Below are 22,580 nucleotides of genomic sequence, written 5' to 3' on the forward strand. Positions count from 1 at the left end.
AACAGGAGCCTTGAAGCCATGCAAAGGCCTCTTCCAGTTTCGGGGCAGTAAGCAAGAGAAGGAAGATGCTGAATGCCCAGGATTTGCTCTGCCCTGCCCTTTCCATAGAACTTTAGTGCCATCTATTGAAAATGTACTGAACAAGGAAGAGGGAAAGGATGCCTATTGATTTCATATAAAAATAAGACATTTACTTGTTAAGGGTTTTTTGGTTTATTAATACCCTGGTGATGATTACTGTTCTGTGGTCATCTGACGGCAACAAATATTTTCTAGACAGTATATGCTCCCCATAAAGAAATGAGACATTGGCTAAAACATTGAATATAAACATTATACAGATATATATATGTGTGTGTATACACACACACACACATACACACACACACAATTTACGAAGAATGTAAGTCTAAAGCTACCTATTATCTAAAGGAACAAAAATGAGAAGGCTTTAACGGAAAGGCAAAATAGCGTGGAAGCACTGCTGTAAATAGAACATACTGGAAACAGTAAAAATAATTAAGGCACCTCGTAAAGACCTTAGTATTAAAGAACAGGGTATGCAGACATGCAGATATAATTACCTTCTTTAAGAAACTGTGAGTGGATGACAAATATAAGAAAACAGCAGATCGCTGCTCCTGCTAGTGCCCATAAAGCTTTCAAGAGCTGCATCTCGGTCTGAAACTCAGTAAATACCCAGAAAGTCACACAATGAATTTCCACAGCGATGCATCAACGCTTCCCTCCGTGCGCCAGGCGCGGCGGCTCCCGGCAGGGACCACACTCCCGAGCAGGGCGGGCGAGCCCGGGGCTGCGGAGGAGGGGCCGGGGCTTCACACCCCGCGCGGGAGCAGCGGCAGCGCCGCGCTCTCCTGGCCGCGGCAGCCGGCGCGGGGCCCCATGAATCAGCGCTCCGTCTGCGCGGAGCCGCGCCGCGCCGAGCCGGCGGCGGGGGCAGGGGGCCGGCCGCGCCGCGCAGGGTTGCGCAACAGCGCCCGCCGCGCCGCGGGGCCGCCGCCGCCCGCTCAGGGCGCGCCGCCGCCGGGCGGCGCGGGGCGCGCGGGGGCCGGGCCCACCCCGCCGAGGCTCCGTGGGAGCCGCTGCAGCATCGCCGGGCTGCGGGGGCCGCTCGCCGCTTCCTTCCTCGCTCGCCGGGCCGCCGCTCCGCTGCTCGCTGCCACGGCTCGGGGAGGAGGGAGCGCGCGGGGGGAGGGAGCGGGGGGAGGGAGGGAGGGAGGGAGGGATCTCTCTTTACTGCAACTTCTCCCGGCTGGCGGCAATTTGTTGCACCCCCCGCCCTTCCTCCTCCCCCGGCTCGGAGCTCCTCTCCGGTGCGGAGGGCGGGGAGGGGGGAGTCAGTTCATCCCGCCAACCCCGGCGGACGCGGGGTCGCTCGGGGGGAGGGGCGGGGGCTCTCGTGAAGACCGCTGGCCTCCCCTCGGGCTGGTACCTCCGCCGCCGGGGCTCCCAGCCGCCCGGCTCCGGGAGCTGCCCCGGCGGGCGCCGCCGGCGGCCCCGCTCCCTCGCCCGGCGCCCGTCCACGGAGGCGGCCCCGTCCCGGCGCGGCTCCCCGGCGGTGGCACCGCAGAGCGCCCTCCCGGCAGCGGTGCCGGGCTACGGCGAGGGCGCGCTCAGTCTACAGGTTGATCCCTCCGTCGCAGCCATCGCCGCGGAAAACAAGGACGCGATAGAAAGAATGCCTTCAATATAAATAAATAATAAATAAAACAAAACCACCTCCACCAAAACCCCCAAACCCAAACAAACAAACAAAAAAACCCCAAAACAACCAGGGCTGCGAAATTGCTGTCGCCCTCCCACTGCAGGGGAAGGACCGACCCGGGCGGCCGGCCGCCGTGGAGAAGCGGGGCGCGGGTGCGGCAGGGCCGCGGAGGTGCTGCGATGCGGTGCCGCGCCGCGGGTGCTGCGCGCTCGGCCGCGCTCAGTGGGACGCGCCACAGCCCCGGCAGCGGGCGGACACGCCGCGGCGCTCCACGTCCGGCAGCCGCGGGGGCCGCCCCGACGGACGGGGGCTGCGCGGCGGAGGGCGGCCAGCCCCGTGCCGCCCACGGCTCGGTGAGGCAGCGCGGGGCAGGGCGGCAGCTGCGCGCCGAGGCGCGGCCGGGCGCGGGTGCTTGGGCGGCGGAGGGGGCTGTCGGAGTCGGGCGGCCGCCGGGGCGCCCCGCTGCTCGCCGACGCGGCTCGGCTCCGCGCCTCCCGCCTCCGAGCGCCGCCGGCTGCCCCGCGCAACTTCCGCGATGCGTGGGTGCCCGGCACCGCGGCCTGCACTGGCTGGCGGCCCGCAACCCCGAGTGCCGCGGAGCGGGGAGCAGCGCGGCCCTGGGCCGGCGGCGGGGCCGGCAGGGTGCGAGCGAGGGGCGCGGAACGCGGAGAGCGAAGGGTAAATCGGGGGGGCAGCGGGCAGGGGATGTGCGGTTCGCAGCACCGCGGGAAGAAGGCCGCCGAAGTGCCCGGCGGAACGGAACGGCACGGCACGGCACGGCTCGGCACGGCACGGCACGGCACGCACGGCTCGGTGCGGTGCGGCGGGTCCTGCCCGCCGCGCAGCTTCGCGACAAGCTGAAAGTTGCTGCGCTCCTCAGGCTGGCTGCAGATCCCTGCGCTACATTAGCAATGACAGGAGCGCACCGATGGCCGATGCGTTATCCCGGTTGATCCGGGACAGACATGAAAGCGCGTCCATAGTTCTGAGGATATAAACCGATCAAGGGAACACTTGCACGCGAAGAGCTTTGTTTTCATAGCTCTTTGGTTATGTTTACATTTATGTTACTTTTTGTAATACATAGTATCTAAATGTTTTCTTAAAAAAAAAAAAAAATAATGCAGAAACCGGGAGGGTTTCCAGGTGCTTGGAAGGGCCGATTAATGAAAGATCATTTTCGTTGGGCAAACATCTGCCGTGTCGTTGATGATGTCTGTTAAGTTCATCCCTGTGCTTTTTAGTTTTTCACTGATAGTGCAGAGAAACATTAAAAACAACTATCTTTTGAATTTTAAACTTCACACAAATCCTGATAAACCCATTTATTGCATTTACTGTATTTGAAGATTACAGCAATGCAATGTCAAAGCAATGTCATAGCTACACTCCAGTTATTCCACTGTAAATTTTTCATTCTGAAATGTACACTTTGGTGAGAAATTGCCCATGCTTGGGTGCAGTTCAAGTTGGGTTTTGTTTATTTCTCTTCCAGGTGAAAGAAAAAAGTGTCAAGTAGCTGAAGAAAATCCAGAGATTTTGTATTTAAGCAAACACAACCCTCAGGCCTTCTGCACCTACACACACACCACAAACACCTCCCCCCCCCCCCCCCCCCCCCCCCCCCCAACATAGCAGCTTTTAAGTCCACAGATAAATGGATTCTAGAAGTGTCTCAAACTTAAGAGTTTATGCAGTCCGGGATAAGCGGTATGTTTGAATGTGCTAAGTTTGGAGAGAAATCCTGTGAAAAATGTTACACATTACTTTCCTTTTTGACTGAAAGCACGTGAAGGCCCACTGTTAACAGGTCAAAATCCCGAACTTGCTTGCTTCTTTTGAGGTGCAAGATGATAGCCCTTCTCCCATTTTAAACGAGTCTTACTTTGAGCTTATAAATTAGACAAATACTGCTGGGCTTCTGTGGGCTTTGGAGGATCAGACCCTTTCACAAGCAAGGCAGCGGAATGTGGCACTATGCTTCCCGGTCACAGGGGAGTCACTCCCCATGCTCACTAGTGTAAGTGGGAGCAAAATCTGGTTCAGTGCTCACACTGTACAGAGATATTTAGTCTCATAGCAACAAGGGATCCCAGAAGACTTCTCATGTGAGAGGACACTGGTACCTGGCAACGCTGCTGGCTGTACTAAATATGGTTTACTGTGTTTTTTGTATTTTCTGTATAGCTTCGGACCTTTCAAATAGGGTGACTCCTATTCAACAATATCCATCTTCAATGTCTTTACTTGTCACCTACATAAAGATTTATAAAATATTAAAAATATCTCAAGTTACCAGTGTAGGCTTCTCTGGAAGACTTTTCTGAATAAATTCCACTGAAAAAAATTCCCCCTTGTCTTTCAACCTATTAAGATTTGGATCCCCAACTAATGGAATAACGCCTGTAAAACAACTTCTAAGCTGCTTAGGCCAAAAGAAATTCACAGGACTGTCTCAATGTGAATTTTCAAGTTTTTGCCAGAGCTCTGATCCCATACATCAGCAGTACAGAGGCAAAAGACTGTGGTCCCAGCAGTAGCTCCTGCCAGGCAACCACTCCACGGGAACTTTCCCGGTTGTGTTTTAATGTTAAAGGAGGGATGCTCAGCACCTGAAAGCTGGTGAAGGTGGCATTGGAAGACATTTCCAATACAAAAGACAGTTGCAGCTGGGAAAAGTAGTGAGGAAGTGAGGAATGCATTTTCCTGATGATCAAGAAGCAAGAGCAAATGTGTATGAGATATAAGTTCTTCTGAACTCTTACGGAAAAGCAGCATAAAAATGAAGTGCATAATTTCCAAATGTGTGTTCTTTTTTTTTGAAATTCAACTCATTTGTTCTTTTACCAAAACTTCAGTCTAGTTCTACAGAATTCTACTAAAACTGGAACTCTGTAGCAAAGATAGCAGCCTTTGCTCAGTTCTTTATAATTTAAAAATATTATCTGTATTCTGCATTTAATTTTGTGAAAAGATTCCACCAAACTTTAGAAGATTAATTCTTCACTAGTGAGATATTTTATAAATGAAAATGTACTAAAATTCCTGGAAAACAATCATGGTCAGATTGTATTCCATATACCTACAACTAAGTCCCTAGTACTTTCAGTTGTGTCAAATGCCTTTTGCGTAATTATTTTATTCCTGTTCATGCAATAAAACCCAAAATCACACGTGGCCAATGCAGATCTAAATGTAGGCACACAAGAGGTGACATTAGCCCATTTTCAGTAACAAATTTGGAAACTAATACTGGCTTTGAATCACAAAAAATAGAGCAGATGATATCTAATATTAGGTTATCTAGACAAACCTTTGCCAATGCCCACTGGATTTTATTTTTGTTACTTCTGAATTACTCAGGCAATAGTCTGTCACCAGTCACTTGAGGCAATTATTCCAGCCCAGTGGTTCTCTCAGCTGGAATGTTTCTCCTGATGCGAAGTTTAACATTTTATTTTGTTGAAATTCACCCAGTTCATCCCTCACATATGCCTGAAGCGGCATTATAAATCTTTTTCTATTTTGAATCTAACCAAAATAGATGATATATTGAATATATAGTAATGAATACAGATGAATATATTTCCACCAATTAGTTTTTGCAGCCTTTAAGTATTTTTTTCCCCCTCTCTTCTCTGCATGCCCATGGCTGGTCCACATTTCTTTGCTACTGAGCTAGTCACAACCACAGCAGTCCTCTGATTTTTATCGCTGATCTTCAGCTGATGCTGGGCAAGTGCCACTGGACTAGGAATTAATCTTTAAAGAGATTCTATTAGCCCCTAGTTTGTGACATGATGCAGCTACCATAAGAACCACAAATACACATTCATTTAACCATTTCCTTCCATGGACACCTAAAATTTTCACTTGTTTCTTTCATTTACCTATTTAGATGATATGTTAAAATGTCTTCAATGATTTTTTGACAGACTTCCTGTTTCCTGCTTCCTGTTTCTCCTAGTGAGGGATTCATGAAAGGCATAGCACAGCCTAGATAATTTAGAATAACCATGTGCAATTTCCTTGCTGCACTGCACCACGTCTACTTAGAACGTAGGATATTTTGGGGAGGGGTGGTGGTGGTGGTGTAAGTAATTTTGTTTCCTTTCCCATTTCAGTTGTATTATTTTGCTGTTCTTTTCTTCTTCCTCCCCTCTTACTGACTTTCTGTTTGGGTATGCTTTTCTTTTTTTTTTCTATTTATAAAGAACTGTGCCAGCAGTTCATGTCATGTGGACAGTTGCCCATTGGGAGCTCACTGCACTTTCTCCCATGTAGCAGTCACCAGCTGATAATAGCTTTTGGCCACTACTGCCAAAGGCTGCACAGGACCTGCCTAAGAAGAAGTGAAAGGTTCTGTAAGACAACTCTGATCCCTTGAACTACTGGTAAATTCTCCCAAAACAAATCTGAAATGACACAGTGTGCCAGTCACAGTTCCTATGGGTAGTACAGTCAAACCATGTTACCGTGCTCCTCCATCCATGTTGTATTCATGGATCATTTTGCTCACATCTGCTCATCAAGCAATCTCCCCTTATATAATACCGACCTTTAAACAGCTCAATCCTACAATGCTGCTTTGCCCTCTTTCATTTTACCTTATACATTCAACCTGTTAGAGGAGCACCTAGCTTTGCAGTAGCTTCTGTGACACATTTAACAGCACAATTATGGATGACTTGGTAACCACCCATTGACTAAAAATAACCTAGAAACTGAAGACACACTTAGGTATTTATACTTAGATATCCCAGAGGAACCCTTCACAGCTCCTGTAGCTGGGGAAAACATGTATCTCACCAAATGCAGTCGGCTAGGAATCCTCAGGGGTGGAGGCGGGGGGACGCAGGGGAAGCGATAACATTGCACAGCTGAAAGATTTTCTAGACAACACTCTGCCAGATAATCCAACTCTTAACCAACTAGCTCTGCAATTAAGGTTTCCTACTGAGAACAATGACAGCATTATGACCTGGGGAATTTTCTACGTAGAAAAACCCCAATGCATCTGGGATTACAAAATTTAGAGCCTTATAAAAACCCAGCTCCTACACTGATGGTATTTGCAACCAGTACAGATCCAACGGAACTAGTGCCAGTATGCATAGGAGAAAATATATGAGCTGTAATGAATGAGCTGCCAGTGAGGAGGGAGCCAGGGCAGCACATCCTGTGTGAAGAACCTGCAGTGCTGAAACTCATTCTTGCCTTCTAGACTATGGATATTCTTTTTTATACGAGATACACCAAGTTTTCACTCAACCTGTTCCGGAAGAAATATTCTAATGTCTGAAGAAAGAGACATCTAAATGATGTGATTTAATTTCTGTCATACATGATTATATATGTTATGGCTGCCTATGGATAGTTTTACATATTTTTAAGGGAAAACCAAATTCAGTATTAAATTGACAGAACCATACATGTCTTTATGGAGAACTTCTAATACTAAAGTGTCTGCCTGCCTATCCTTTCCCACTCCCAGTTTTTTTCCTGTTTGTCTATGGTCTTCATCTATTCCTGGTTTCAAAATACACCTTCATTCAACTAAAAAGGCCTGAATAGGTAGCAATTTAGATCCAGGAGGAGAAATACTGATTTCAAAGGCAGAGTCTACAAGTAGGTGTGGGAAGCCTTTCTGCCTGTCTCCAGCATAAGACTATCGCCTTGAAATGGTAATGAAGTCAGGTTGGATGGGGTAACCTGATCTAGTGAAAGATGTCCCAGCCCATGGCAGAGGGCTTGGACTTTACTTTGAAGGTCCCTTCGAACACAAACCATTCTGTGATTCTATGATTCTATGACAATTCAAAGACAGCATACAACTATTGAAACTTACAGTTAAGACTGGCGGGCAAGGTGTAGGCTTGAATGTTCCAATGCTTATAGGACTACTCACAAAAATCACAGTGAAATTGAGAGGGTTTATCTTTGTATTTTTACTTTTTTATATATTCTAAGATCATCTGGATTTTATAACACTTCTCAAAATACAATTTTTTACTCTTTTTTTTTTTTTTTTTTTTTTTTTAAGAAAGAAGGATTTGTATTATAACCAGCGTGATTAGACACATGAAATTAACTGAATTTAGTTATGAACCACAGTTTCCAGCCTCAATTCCTGAGGGTCTAGCCACTCACATTGAGCGAATAAGTTCTTAATTGAAAATGAGACCCATGGAGAAAACCATGCAAAATAAGCAGTGAATCTGTGAGTCAAGACACAGCAAACCTTTACAGAATGGCCAATGGCAGTGTTGTATGGAAAATTAGTAAGTTAATATATTTTGGGGGTTTTTTGCTTCCTCCAACTTGGGTGGGGGGTGGGGGTGGATGGTAATAAAAAAAAATACCCAAATTCTACAAGAATGGATTCAACTATACAAACTCACAGTCACTGGCAAGTTAACAAATAAGCTCTTTGATCTATAGCTTGAACTTCAATCAGAGAACTTTCTTTACATTTATTTAGCTATTGACTTTCCATCTCAAAACCTGGGTATCACAAAAATTGATCAGGAGCTGAAGTCAAGCCACAATGGATACTTTAAATTCTTTCCATTAGCAATTCTTACTGTAGTAAGTAGGAAAGGGAACTGCAGCAAAAATGGAGCATATCCAGAACAAAGCAAGCACCTCCACAATTAGTCAGAATAGGTTCTGGGCCTATAAGGAAGAGACAATGACTGCCTCTGTAATATCTGAACGTGTTGGATGATATTACTGAGGGAAGAGGTACACTTTGGTTGCTAATAAGCTAGTGGAGGGGAAACAAATATTTTTCAGACAAATGTTAAATGCAGATGCTTTAAAAATTGTTCAAAACCTCAAATAAACAGTTGAGAATTGTTACATGCACAAAATGAACAATTATTAGATTTTAAGTATAAATTAAAATGGGTTTACCACTATGGCACTCTTTTTTTTTTTTTTTTTAACCTGAAAACTGTCATGTTTTCAAGAGATCTATACCTGCATCAGACTGTGACATTAAAAGAGGCCCAGAATTTTATATAGTAAGTTTCTTCTGGGTCTGTGTTCAGGACTTCATTCCAAAATTACAAATAAGTAAAGGACAAAGTGAGTTTTAAACTTACAGTCTTAGAACACAAACTTGTTCGTCATTCTGAAATATAAACCAATAACTGTACAAGCCATTCATGTATAATATAGTTCACTAGTTCTTGACAGTAAAGAAAAGAAAAGCATTAGCCAGTCTCTAGCTATTATTAGATGTGGCCAGTTAATACCAAATGGTATAAGACATATTTTGTTCAGTAGGATGAAAATGGATTACTGCAAGCTAATTTGAGATTTATTACTAGACTGTGGAATTAACACACTGGAGGCCCATCTATGTACACCTGGGGTGAGATAATGGCAGGAACTGCAGATTAATATAACCTTCCCTTGCATGCACAACCTATTCATTATTTGCTTGTCTGTTTGTTTTTGTGGGAGGTTTATTTCTTCTATTTAGCAGATACTTTGGGCAGCTTATAGCTAATACAGTTAATGAAGTAGTCACTGTATAGCAGCTTTTCCCAAAACTTTTTGTGAAAAACATGTTTTAAAAGGGAAGCAACCTCTTTGGTTTTGTTTTGAATTATGCTGTTCTAATAGAAACCATTTTTTTCTGCATGCTTACATTGTTTTAAAATAGAAAGCTTTAACTACAACATGAAATGGAGCATCTAAGACTTTGGCATGAAACAAAAATCCAAATATTAAAATAGTACTCTTGGCACATGGGGCAGTGACAGAAAAGAGCCTGAACTAACTTCTGTAAAAATTCTGGAGATACTGTAGCTGATTCAGCTGGATTTCAGCTGGTTAAAACATTGCAAAAAGCATTACACAAACATTGTAGGAGGTAGAACTCCTTCTCTACAGCAGAATATACACTCTCCCTGGACATTGCTTAACCTTAAATAGAGAAGGAGTAAAGTGGATCATGGACCCCTCTACGCCTGCTCCTGGGAGGTTTTAACATCACATCTGTTAATCTGTTAATACTGTACTGTCCCAGTAATCATAATTCTTAGCAGGCATTTGAGAAAGATACAGAAAGCTTTCTCTGATTTCTTCACTTAAGGCACACTCAGCGAAAGCCACACCCCAACACCCCATGTCTATACTGTTCTTTATACACAGGTTCAAATTCACTAGCCCATAGGTTTTCAGTTGCTTGTGTCCATATATGAAAGGGAAGATGAGTCATGATAGCTAATTATTCCTGACAACAAAAGTGTTTAAGGTAATATGTAGGCAGTAGAGATAATCTGGGAAATATGGCTTAAATGCAAGTTTAAGTCTTAAAGTAGTATATTGGTTGTCATCCCTGCAGAAATAGCTTTGGCCTTAAAATCACAGTAAAAATCTGAGTATGATTTACCTCACCAGTATACTAATATAATGGTAATATTATGACATTATATTAGTATAATATTATACATTGAATGGCTGCTATAGTAAAAGTAGACATATCAGAAGTGGGTAATGATGACTTAAAGTTTTTATGTATGAATTACCACATACAGATTAGATACCATATTTAATTATTTTTTTTTAAAAAAAAAACACTTGTTACCTTATTTTTTTAACAAGAAAAAAATACTTGCTTTTGTTTTACATTTCAGAGGAAACTGGTATAGTCTATTCTGTCAGTAATACACATAATAACAGGTCAGTAACACAGTTTATAAACTATATGCTCTTAATCCATGCTATACTGCTTTGAGAATGTGTCAACACTCAGTGATTTCCTTACCCAGCTCAAAAGCATCTTGGAAGCACCCCGGGCAATGTCTCATATACAGCCATTGAGGGTTATCCGCTCCAAAATAGCTGTTATAATCTGAATGGAAGAACCATAAATGATTCAATTGAAATCACGTCTGAAAATGCAAAAGGAAATGAACACAGAATAAACTACAACATTAGGGGGTCTAACAGCCCATACACCTGAAGATTTAGAATTGAAGACTTTGGCGTTTCCCTTTACAATCATTGTACTGTATGTAACAGCTACTTTAAGACGCCGAGAACAATATTCATAAAATTGACTTTTGTTGATTTTAGAAGAGTTTTTTGCATCATTTCAGATCAAAGTTAACCAAACACATCCAACGGCACTGGACATAGCTGAAACTTGGTAAAAGTCTCTCTCCCCACCTCTGTCCTCTGAAAAAGGTCAAGTATTCATGTCTTCACTATAAAGGAGATATAGTATATTACATACCACTCATCCAGTTATACCCTTCATAGTAAAACCATGTTAAATAAAAACTTAAAATCCAATGCCACCAAATACTGGATCCAAAACCAGGTTGCTTTGTTGTTTGTTGGATTTTTTTATTTCTTTTATGATGAAACAATGCCAGATATTTTTTTTTTCCCCCACAGAGAACTAAAGAAATTCTATAAAACCAGAACAAATCAATAAAACCTGAACAAATCAAACTCCCAAAACACATGACAATTACTTCTAGAAATGAGGGACTAGCAAAAATGCTAACTAGAATAACTGTTATAGTTTAAAAGGATATTTTAGATTTATTTTGAATGCAAAGCACATTTTATATTGTTTTCTTCTCTTTGCTTACACATAACAGGTTTGGTTTTTTCTTCTGTTAGGAACCACTTGGTTTTAAAATATTTTTCTTTTCGTAATCACTTCAGAACAATAGAGAGGAGATATGAGAAGCAAGTGTATACTTCATGTAGTAAACTGAAATATCAGATAGTATGAGCAAGATAACATCTAATGTTATATTAAGTATTGCCTGAGGGATCAGCAAGGGAGAAGTTGTTCCACTGATATAAACATGTGCAACTGGCATCAATCTTAAAGACATGCCATAGGTATAAGGTGTTTATCAATACTGCTGTCCTACCAAAGTGGGTAGAATCAGTATATGACCAATGACCTCCCACTGAGAGAAATAGCTGCAATATACTTTGCCATAAGGAAAAGGCCTTTACCCTTTCCAGATTCTGTACCCAGCTGCTTCTCTTACAGAAAACCATGCTCAAGAAAGAAGACATTAAAACATAGTAATGTGACCATAATAGCTTCAGTACGTTTAGAAGTTTTCTTTTCCTTTTCCAGATACACTGCCAAAGTATTTTCCTTTTGACAGACACAACATAGGACAAAATATTTTTAACACTAATTTGAATTTTCTACTGTTTGTGGTGCTCATCTTTTTTAATTGGCTGACTATCAGAACTGAGTTTTGTAAACAGGCATCTTTTGGTTTTTTAAAACTGTTTTTTCAAACTATATTAATCTTTATCATCCTCATTATTTTTTGTGTGATGCACAGTGTATCAAAGAGGCTTAGTTTGACAGAGAATGTAAAGTATTTCCTATTTTTTAAGAAGATAAAAGTAATCCTTTGAGTTACATTTTTTTCCTAAATATTTTGGTACAGATTTTACAGTCACTGCAGTAGCCTCCTATGAATATATATCTGTGCAAGACATTTTTGGTAATTTGGTAATTAAGGATTTTACTGAAATAATGCCTAATAAACAGAAAAATAAGCTAAAAGCTGAAAAGATGTGTTATGGTTTAAAAAAACCAAGGGAAAATAATGTTTCATTAAGGAATGTCAATGATCCTTGACGTCAATGATACATTTTATTCAGTCCTTCATCAAGTTATAGTACAAAATCTGGAATTCTGATTAAGAAACCCCTAATACAGGTCCTGCATTTACTGACAAACTGAAAGAAAAGATGGCTCTAGTACTTCCTCCAAGGTCATGACAGGTCCATCCCTATGAGTACGAAATCAAGCAAAGAGGGCAGGAGACCTACATGGATGGACAAGGAGCTTCTGGCAACACTCAAACAGAAGAAGAAACTTTATGGGATGTGGAAAAAGGGACAGGCCACTTGGCAGGAATGCAGGAATGTTGTCAGCACATGCAGGGGGGTGATGAGGAAAGCTAAGGTCCATTTGGAATTAAACCTGGCGAGGGATGTCAAGGAAAACAAGAAGGGCTTCTTCAAGTACATCAGTAGCAAAATGATGACTAGGGAAAATGTGGGCCTGTTACAGAAGGAGGTGGGTGCCCTGGTGACGAAGGATACAGAGAAGGCAGGGTTACTGAATGCCGCCTTTGCTTCAGTATTTACTGCCAAGGCTGGCCCTCAGGTTTCCCAGACCCTGGAGGCAAGAGAGAAAGTCTGGAGAAAGGAAGACTTTTCCCTGGTTGAGGAGGACGATGTTACAGTTCACGTAGGCAAACCTGACACCCACAAATCCATGGGCCCCAGTGGGATGCACCCCCAAGTGCTGGGGGAGCTGGCAGATGTTATTACTAAACCACTCTCCATCATCTTTGAAAGGTCATGGAGGACGGGAGATGTGCCTGAGGACTGGAGGAAAGCCAGTGTCACTCAAGTCTTCAAAATGGGCAAGAAGAAGGACCTAGGAAACTACAGGCTGGTCAGCCTCACCTCCATCCCTGGAGAGGTCATGGGACAGCTTATCCTGGAGGTCATCTCAAAGCATGTGGAGGAAAAGAAGGTCATCAGGAGCAGTCAACATGGATTCACTAAGGGGAAATCATGCCTGACCAACCTAATAGCCTTCTATGATGGAATGACTGGCTGGGTAGACAAGGGGAGAGCAGTGGATGTTGTCTACTCAACAAGGCTTTTGACATCGTCTCCCATAACCTCCTCATAGGTAAGCTCAGGCAGTGTGGGTTAGGTGAGCAGACAGTGCGGTGGGCTGAGAACTGCCTGAATGGCAGAGCTCAGAGGTTGTGATCAGCAGCCCAGGGACCAGCTGGAGCCCTGTAGCCAGCGGTGTTCCCCAGGGGTCAGTGCTGGGTCCGGTCCTGAGCAACTTACTCATCAACGACCTGGATGAAGGGGCTGAGTGCACCTTCCAGGACTTTGCTAATGATACAAAACTGGGAGGAGCAGCTGATTCACCAGGAGGCCGCGCTGCCATTCAGCCAGACGTGGACAGGCTGAAGAGCTTAATGAAGTTCCACAAAGACAAGTGTAAGGTCCTGGACTTGGGGAGAAGCAACCCCACGCACCAGTACAGGCTGGGGCTGACCTGCTGGAAGGCAGCTCTGCAGAGAAGGACCCGGGAGTTCTGGTGGAAATTAACGATGGGCCAGCAGGGTGCCCTTGTGGCCAAGAAGGCCAATGGGATTGGTATTACGAGAAGTTTGGCCAGCAGATTGAGGGAGGTGATCCTCCCCCTCTGCTCTGCCCTGGTGAGGCCACATCTGGAGCACTGTGTCCAGTTCTGGGCTCCCCAGTTCAAGAGAGACAAGGAACTACTGGAGAGGGTCCAGCAGGGGACTACGAAGAGGATGAGGGGACTGGAGCATCTCCCTTCTGAGGAAAGGCTGAGAGAGCTGGGGCTGTTCAGCCTGGAGAAGACTTAGAAGGGCTCTTATCAATGCATACAAATATCTTAAGGGTGGGTGTCAAGAGGATGGGGCCAGGGTCTTTCCAGTGATGCCCAGTGACAGAAGGGGCAATGGGCACAAACTGCAGCACAGGGAGTTCCATCCAAATATGAGGAAGAACTTCTTTACTTTAAAAGTGACAGAGCACTGGGACAGGCTGCCCAGCGAGCATGTGGATTCTCCTTCTCTGGAGACATTCAAAACTCACCTGGATGCAATGCAGTGCACCCTGCTCTGTACTAGATGATCTCCAGAGGTCCCTTCCAACCCTGACCATTCTGTGATTCTGTAGAATAGAGGATAACATCAACCCCATTCAATCCCTAATACTCATAGAGAGAGAGAAAAAAAATAAAATTACAAAGCTTTCTTCTTCTACATTGTGAGGATATAGCTTGAAGCAATATTCATCTTGAGAAGCCATCATCAAAAAACATTTCCACTATAAATCATACAGGAGCTTTATTAAAAACAATCCTATTCAGTATATATTCAAACAATAGTGGAGGGATGGACTTCACAGCAAGCAAGCAAACCCATTAGCTGCAGAACAAATGAGGCCTGATCTGTATGTTTACATTTTGTAATGGACTGCAAGCTTTGATTTCCTACAGTAGGATGTTTTTAAGACCATGTCAATTCTCTATATTTAGTGTGGTAGGAGAGGACATAGTGTTTGTTCCCACCATTGGGACATCTATAGGGTTTCTGACATCTAATGATCACCTATTTCCATAAACGTTTTGAAATTTACATTTGATACTTCTGTCTCTCTGAGAAATTTTGTTGAACTCATCCCCCAAATTAGGACATTTCAAATGGAAGCACAACAGAGATACTGTTTCCTGAGCCTCGAAAACAGCAGAGCTCTCTTCACTGTCCTCAGGGACTGCTCACACTCTTCCAAATCTCATTTCCATAATTTGTCAGCTGCCAATAATTTCTACAAATACAACCAAACCAAAACAAAATCTTTTATGAAGTCTTTGCAGCATCTATTCCCCTAGGTTGGAAATCTCTCACCAACAAGTCTCTCTACAAAAGCCTTGGGGATACTGAATTTCCTTTTTTCTTCTCCTTGGTATTAATGCCATGAGCCCCATATTCGGATTTTAATACTGTACAGCACTCAGCCAGGCAAATTATAAAATCAAATTACAGTGGCTTACCAATTTACCTCCCATCAGCTCTAAAGCAATACCTTGTTAACCTGCGGTAACTGAGTTGTGTGTCTGAACTGAACACGTATGAGTGAAGGTTATTTCAGAAAGAAAGGACAGGCTGAAAGAGCAGCTTATATCCACAAGGAAAAAATGGGGTAGACATTTGAGCAAACTGTTTAACTTTAAAGGCAATTAGGCAATGGAATGACTTGCCTGAGGAGGTAGTTTAGACAATGTAATGAGAAGTGCTTAAAATAGAATAAACTATTTGCGAGACAGATACAGATGTAAATAATCCTCCATGTTTTGAACTGGATGAATCAGGAGAGGTATCTTTTCTATTCAAATGTCTGACTATAAAAATTCTATTCTCTTTCTTTGGGAACAGCTTTCAAACTTATGACTGTTTACACCTGTTCTGAATACTAAAGTGAAACTGCACTCCAAAAGGCAGATTAACCTCACTGTATCATTATAAAGTAGATTTATTCATAACAAGCTTCTATGAAAAACTTCCAGCGAAAAAAGTCCTTAGTCAGGGAGATGCACATTGTTGCAAAAATGGATTGTTTCTCTAAGTGCTTATATGGCCCCATTGCTATAGTATCCAAGCGCCTTACAAACAGTAATGAATGTATACTCACAACACCCCTGGGAGATAGAGATAGTATTATTAGCTAATGCACAAAGAGTGGCTTGTCCAAAGTCACACAGAAAGTCTGTGACACAGCCAAGACTCAAAACTGTAATTTCCTGCCCACTGCTGTAACCATGACTATATTCTCCTGCCCATATACAGCATTTCAAAATATGTTACATATAACCTCAGATCTTTACACAATAAGCTTTTCTGTTCAGCTGCAGATCCAACTGCTCACTTAATAAATAAAAATAACTTTGTTTATCGGGAACCTTCATTACAGCAACAAATTTGCAGGTTACTGAAACAATGACAGTTATATGGGCCATAACCGGTTCTGATATATGAGAGCAGTGAAAGAGAATTCCCTGATCATCACATTCAGAGCAGGAGGCATCATATCAAGAACACAATTTTGATACCAAAATATTTTCCTTCAGATAATGTAAAGTGTTACATTATACAGAGAAGTGTGGTTTTGAGGGAAAAAAAACCCCAACAAACCAACCAAAAAAAAAAAAGGGATAGCTGTATTCCTTATATAGTTCCTTTTGGATAAACTACTTCTATAATAAGACATATAAATTATTTTAGTATTTTCAATTTTAATGAGGTAAAATCTGGAGGGACAATTGCAGTAAGTGTATTTACTCCTGAATAGCATAGAAAATAATTTGGCTTATACATTTAATATAATAATGTAAATATGTGATATATTTTTATTTATTTATTTATACAGTTTTGAAGTCCTTTAGATACATTTTAATGAATTCAGAGATCAGATCAAATGAGAACAGGATTCTTCTGAATCAGGAACACAGCAACCTGTCTTTCCTTTTGGCAGGGGGGAAGCATAGGCATTACATTTTTCCTCAAATGATAAACAATTAAAAAAGAGAAAACAGAGGATAACTGCATAAATAATGGAAAAGGATATGAAGGTGTAGTAGATCATAAAGTGCATAATGATTAAAAAAATCCAATATCGTTGCAACAAAGTGAAGTATAATTTTGGAATTCATCAGCAGAAAGAAAAGATGCAGTAAGCAGTGTCTCCTGAACTTCACTCCTGAAGTTCCAACAACAGCACTTTTCTCAGTTTTTGCTTTCATGTTTTAAGAAAGATGTAGATAAATTAGACCTGGTTTTAATTAGAGCTACCAGTATAGTAAAGGGGATTTACGTTAGATGCTAACGGAAAACAGCCCAGCTACTAGGACAATTAAGTGATGGAACAAATTATCATTGATAGGGAATCCACATCTTGACATGTGTTTAAGAACAAGTTAAATAAATATCCATTAGGGGTGATCCTAATACACATAAGATGGTAAACTAGATTGGGTCCTCAGATCCATTTCAGTCTAACACATATATTTAATCACTGTACAAATAATATGAACAGTTATTCAGACCACTTATTTTCCAAGAACTTCCATTCTAGAATACTTTATTGCCTCCTCTTTCTCTCACTCTCTCTCCCACCTCTCTCTTTCCCTTTTTCTTCCTCTCTCCTTCTCTCCCTCCACCATCAGCTCTATCTCTCCTTTTCTGTCTTTCTCTCTTCACTCCTCCTTTCATCCCTCCCTCTATTCTTTCTATATGCTTTTAAAGTGGCACATCCCTAGCTGGACTGGAAATTCCTTAGGTGTCCACCTTTAGCAACCTTAGCATGTTAAAGAACATTGTATTCTGATATGATTCAGATATCTGTTCCCTATAACACTAAATCAAGATCCAAATTTAGGTAAAATTTGATTTAAGTTCCTATCATGCCATCACTAAAGGACCAGAAAAATGCAATGACTTGTTTTTTCTATGTAATTTTTATTACAATTTTTATTACCATTGAGTAATAGAAAAAAAAATTAAGATAGACTGTACATTAGCAAAATTATCAGATCACAGAAATGGAGACTTTTGCTATTAAAAGGGCTTAGGTGCTCAGTGAGGTTGCAGGAATAGCTTTTATTTTCCTTTGGTTCTCCCGAGTCCAGGGCAAGGGTTTCTTTGCTCTTCCTGTAAGCTACCTGCTTACATTTGCACATGCAAAAAACCTACTCTGATTCAATATGGTGAGTATAGATTGTTCTATTTCATAAAAGCCAAATAAATATCATATGAAAAACAACAAACTGGTGTCCTGTACCATCAGTTTGTCTCTTTTGAGACTGTTGAAACAGGGACAGACAGAGAAATCTCTGGATGGAGATAACTGGAACTGCACTCAAATAAAAGAATAATAGTATGAAATAGTTCCTAGTTCCAGATGGGATACAGTGTTTTAACAGTCAAACAGGAGTGGAGGAAGTGTTTCTAAGGAAGAACTAAAGGACGACTTTAAATTTGGAGAACCCTTTTGGAGATCCCTCTGGGACTGCCTTCTAAAAATGAGATCAGACCATGCTATCTGGTTAGAAAAGGTTACTGTATTATTAATTCTACTTTGTCCCCAGAGATATACTGTGAACTGGGATAAACTATTCAGTTATCTGAACTCATACAAAGGCCATAATAACATCAACAAGTGTATTTTCACTTTTTGAAATGGCAGCCTACATAGCTGCCACTAAGAAGGAATATGGTCCCTTATACAAACAATTCACTGGAGTACAGTTTATTAGAATGTCTATATTTATGTGCAGTTTAGAAGTTACTTTTTAAAGAAATCATTAAAAAATAATGCACCATTTGGCAAGTCCAGAAGTGAACACATGGAGCAAAGCCCTCACTCAAGGAGAAAATGAACCTTTGCCTAGAATGCGGAGGAACCTGCAGGATGCTTTTCAGAAAATCTGGAAAGAAAGACTACTGAAGCTAAAAGCGGGTACCAGAGAGCCCACTTACAAGATGTTAGCAAGGGCCCTCTGCTGTGAAATTTGTGGTGTGCTTGGCCAAACACTAATGAAGAAAGCCACAGGAATCCCATACTGGAAACTGGAAGTTAAGCTGTTAAATATGAACATATGGAGCTAGGCAAGCTGTGGGAGTCCCAACTAGTTGTGATGGTTTAGACAATAGCACTTGTTCCTCATAGTCAGATTGTATCAACAAAACGAGCTTCAGTATCAGTTAAAATGGATGGCTTCACTTAAAACAGGCAATCACCATCAACATAACCAGCAAAGGGAATGATGACTCAGTGAACGAAGAAATGATAAAATGTTATTTGACATTTGGTCATGAGCAGCATTGTGCTAATTTTACCAGGATCTAACAGATTGTTGACAACATAGAGGTAAGATCTTAGAGAATGGCAGACGCAAAGCAAATTAATTCTTTCTTGTGAAAGGTCTCACTTTAATTGACTGCATTATAATCTCCAATCTGGCAAACAAATTCTAAAAGACAGTCTGAATTCTAGTTGTGGGGTGGTTTTTTGTTGGGTTTGGTTTGTTCTGTTTCTGTGCTTGACTGTGGGAAAGCACACAGTCCCGAGTTTTGCTCAGAAAACAAGGGCCCAATGAATGAGAAAAATCTGGGGAATTACTAGTAGCTGTCACATAGAAGCCCAAAGTGAAAACAGGAGACTGCCTCATGTAGCCTCATTTCACTGGGAAATACATATCATTTCCTCTGATTTCACAGCATCACAGAATCATAGAATAGTTGAAGTTAGAAGGAACCTCTGGAGATCATCTAGTCAAATCTCCCTGCTCAGAGCAGATTCAACTGGTGATGCAGGTCATTCCGGACTGCTAATCCATCAGGATGTGGATCGCCACACTCTTGGTGAACAACCTGTTCCAATGTTCAATCACCCTTACAGTTTAAAAAAACCCACGTATCTAATGTTTAAATGGAATTTCTTGTATTTCAGTTTACGCCCATTGTCACTTGTTCTGTCATAATAATTTAGGCAAAAATTAATGAAAATGGAAGAAATCGCAGCTGATAGCAAAACTATATGTAAGTAAAATTGTTGAGCCTTTCTTGAAAGGAAGGATACTTCATATTGTGGATAACTGGGTAGCTGAAAAAGGTCTCATAGACATAGTCCAGCTGGCTGGACAAAAATGCACATCACTCTCAGCTTATCTGAAGTAAAGCAAAATACACTGTCTTTGGCTGTTTTTGTTACACAATAACAGGAAGATTTCGGTGGGAAAAGAATGTTGCAGGTGGGAACAGAAAACTACAGAAGAGAAACTAGGGGCGGGCTTGGTATTTAGGCAACTAACCAATAATGAGCTTAACTTTTGTAATATGTATGAGCTAATTATAAGAAGGCATAAAAGGTGACTGTAAGGGACAATAAACGAAGTCTGCTGATCACTCATATTGAGTGACTGTGTCTTCCCTCCGTCGCGACACATATCACGCCTAGTATTAATTTCAATGAACTGCAAAATTTAACTAACTGCACTGTCTGTGGTTAAAGTCATAATTATGTTCATACTCATGTGCAGTAGTATATGTATAATGACATAGTTCAGTCTACAGGAAGAAGTACCTTAACAAAATAACTGGTGTTAATCTCAGAAAAATAATGTATATCCAGCTGTTTCCATGAAGATGGTGCTACTATGTCTTGTCAGATCCATCCTAAGGAAATCAGTGAATAATTCAGTCACAAGTTGGGAACTCAAATGGAACCCAACAGGCACAGAATTATGCATCTTGTATTCAAGTGCTAAGCATACAGACCAAACTATTATGGTCTGGTTTTCCATCTGCACCACAGGGGATGTGGGACGGCAAATAATTCAAGTCGAAGCCAAGAAAAAGGATAAAGAAATAATGCAGTAACATGACCCTTCTTCATGTTACTCCAGTTGCAGTAAAAGCTACACCATATCAGTAAGTGAAACAAAGAAATTCTATTAAACCTGTACATAGCATATATTTGGATTAAGTTTTATTGTAGTCCACCCAATTTTAGTTTTAAATTGATGGACTTCAGTAAATTAAAGTAAATAGCGATGGAATTAAAATGTATTCCAGATAAGAAACTGAGGCCCACAGTTCAATCAGAGAGCCAAAAAAAGCTAGAAATAACCAGGATATTGTAAAATTATGTTATTGGGCTGGTCACCTACTTTCTCAGTTAAATTTTGCATTTCTTGCATTTGAGTTACCTTTGGTGTGTAGGACTAGTTTTATGATCTTGCCTTTTGTGGTTGCATGAAAAGGTACAGTATGTGCAGATAAGAATTTTCATAGAAATGCAAGTGACATGCAACAGTAGGGATTGCCTGGGAATAGCTAAACTGGAATAAAATCTTCTGAAAGATAAAGACATCTTCGAAAACTCTAGTGCCTATCTGCTCTGAAACCTACTGTGATGCCACTTGAGAAATAAGGTGAAGATTGTGAGACTTCTCTGTTATACTTACACTAGAAAAATAAAAAAAAAATTTAAGCCTGGAATATGGAAGATTTATATTGTTACAGAATATAGTACATTCAGTTATGGTGAGCATGTATACTTATAGTATACTTCTGGTATTAAAACATAAGTTGCAAGACCATCTTAGTTCACCTCTTTGTGATCCTGCCACTATTACAGTAGGACTTTTTTTTTTTTTGCTCTTTCCCAAAAGTTAATCACTTGTGTTTAGGAATTTAATACATATGTTGCATTCAATACGGTAAGAATGAATGATTCAGATTCATAACATGCAAAGTCTCACATCACATAACAGACAACAGTACATTCCTTGTAGTCAGGTAATGGAACTAACCAAAACAGGTTCTTTGATCTATATTATTAAATAAGTGCAGTTGACACTGAGTCAATGTAAGACTAGAGGAGAACCATAAAACACTATTCCAGTTCAATTGTGACAGGGATCTGTATTATCCCTGATCTACATCTTAGTGAAAAGAGAAAGTGATGGCTGTAGCTGTCCACAGATTAAGGAAGAATTGATTCCTTGGAGTTAAGTGATGCAGTCACAAATTTCTGGAGAAGTTACTTCAGCAAATAATCACGACTATATAATGTAAAGCTTTCAGTAACAGTCAGAAGGACTTGGTTCCAATAAATAATACTTTTATGGGGGGTCTTGCTCTTATTTCTGACATAAGAAATGATTTCTAACAGAAGAAGGTGGCAGAAGTGCTGGTGTTCAGCTTAACAGTAGCATGCAATACTAGCTAACACATGTATCTACAGGCCAGCGTGGCAAAGACATTGCTTTTGTGGGCTTCCACATCCACAGAAATGACTCTGCAGTCAACTCCACATGCATTCTGGAAATAGTCTAAGTGGATAATTTGTTCCTGCTCCAAAGCTTTATACAGTATTTATGTTATACGCTCAGTATGAAAAAGACACCTACCTGATTTTCTAAGAAACAGAGATTTTCAAAACACTGACAAAAGCCTGAACCAAGGCAGCTAACCAATAACCAAGGCAGTGGTTATTGCTAAAACTGGAGGTTTAAGGCAACATTTTAAAGCCAGTGAGAAACATATATATAGCATATGAAAAGTGAAAAGATCAATAGGACTTTCAAATTTTGCTCGAAATATCAGACATTAAATTCTTAATGATTGAGTAAATGGGTTAAGGAAAATTCAAGCAAAGTGTTAATTGAATCTTTAAAATTCTGCTGGTTTTATTTTATTCAAGTAAAGCTTAATAGTTTGAACTT

The 22,580-nt window shown here is 41.4% G+C and overlaps 1 protein-coding gene across 6 annotated transcripts in view; it reads right to left on the reverse strand.

Annotated features, from left to right (window-relative positions):
* Positions 1-22,580, reverse strand: part of TAFA5 (TAFA chemokine like family member 5) — a 522,400-nt gene that overhangs the window by 377,016 nt on the left and 122,804 nt on the right. For 4 of the 6 annotated variants that reach the window (XR_013929223.1, XR_013929224.1, XR_013929225.1 and 1 more), the window contains exon 2: positions 10,506-10,592. Coding sequence is in view for 3 of the 6 variants with exons in the window: in XM_080394109.1 (XP_080250235.1) it covers positions 10,506-10,592 (87 nt within the window). In the remaining 3 variants the exon portion in view is untranslated. Of the gene's footprint in view, positions 1-584; positions 19,932-22,580 lie in introns of those variants that run through there. The other 2 variants (XM_080394108.1, XM_080394107.1) reach the window with 1 other exon arrangement.

Source organism: Falco punctatus (assembly GCF_963210335.1).
Source record: "Falco punctatus genome assembly, chromosome: 6".
In the NCBI taxonomy this organism is placed as follows: domain Eukaryota; kingdom Metazoa; phylum Chordata; class Aves; order Falconiformes; family Falconidae; genus Falco; species Falco punctatus.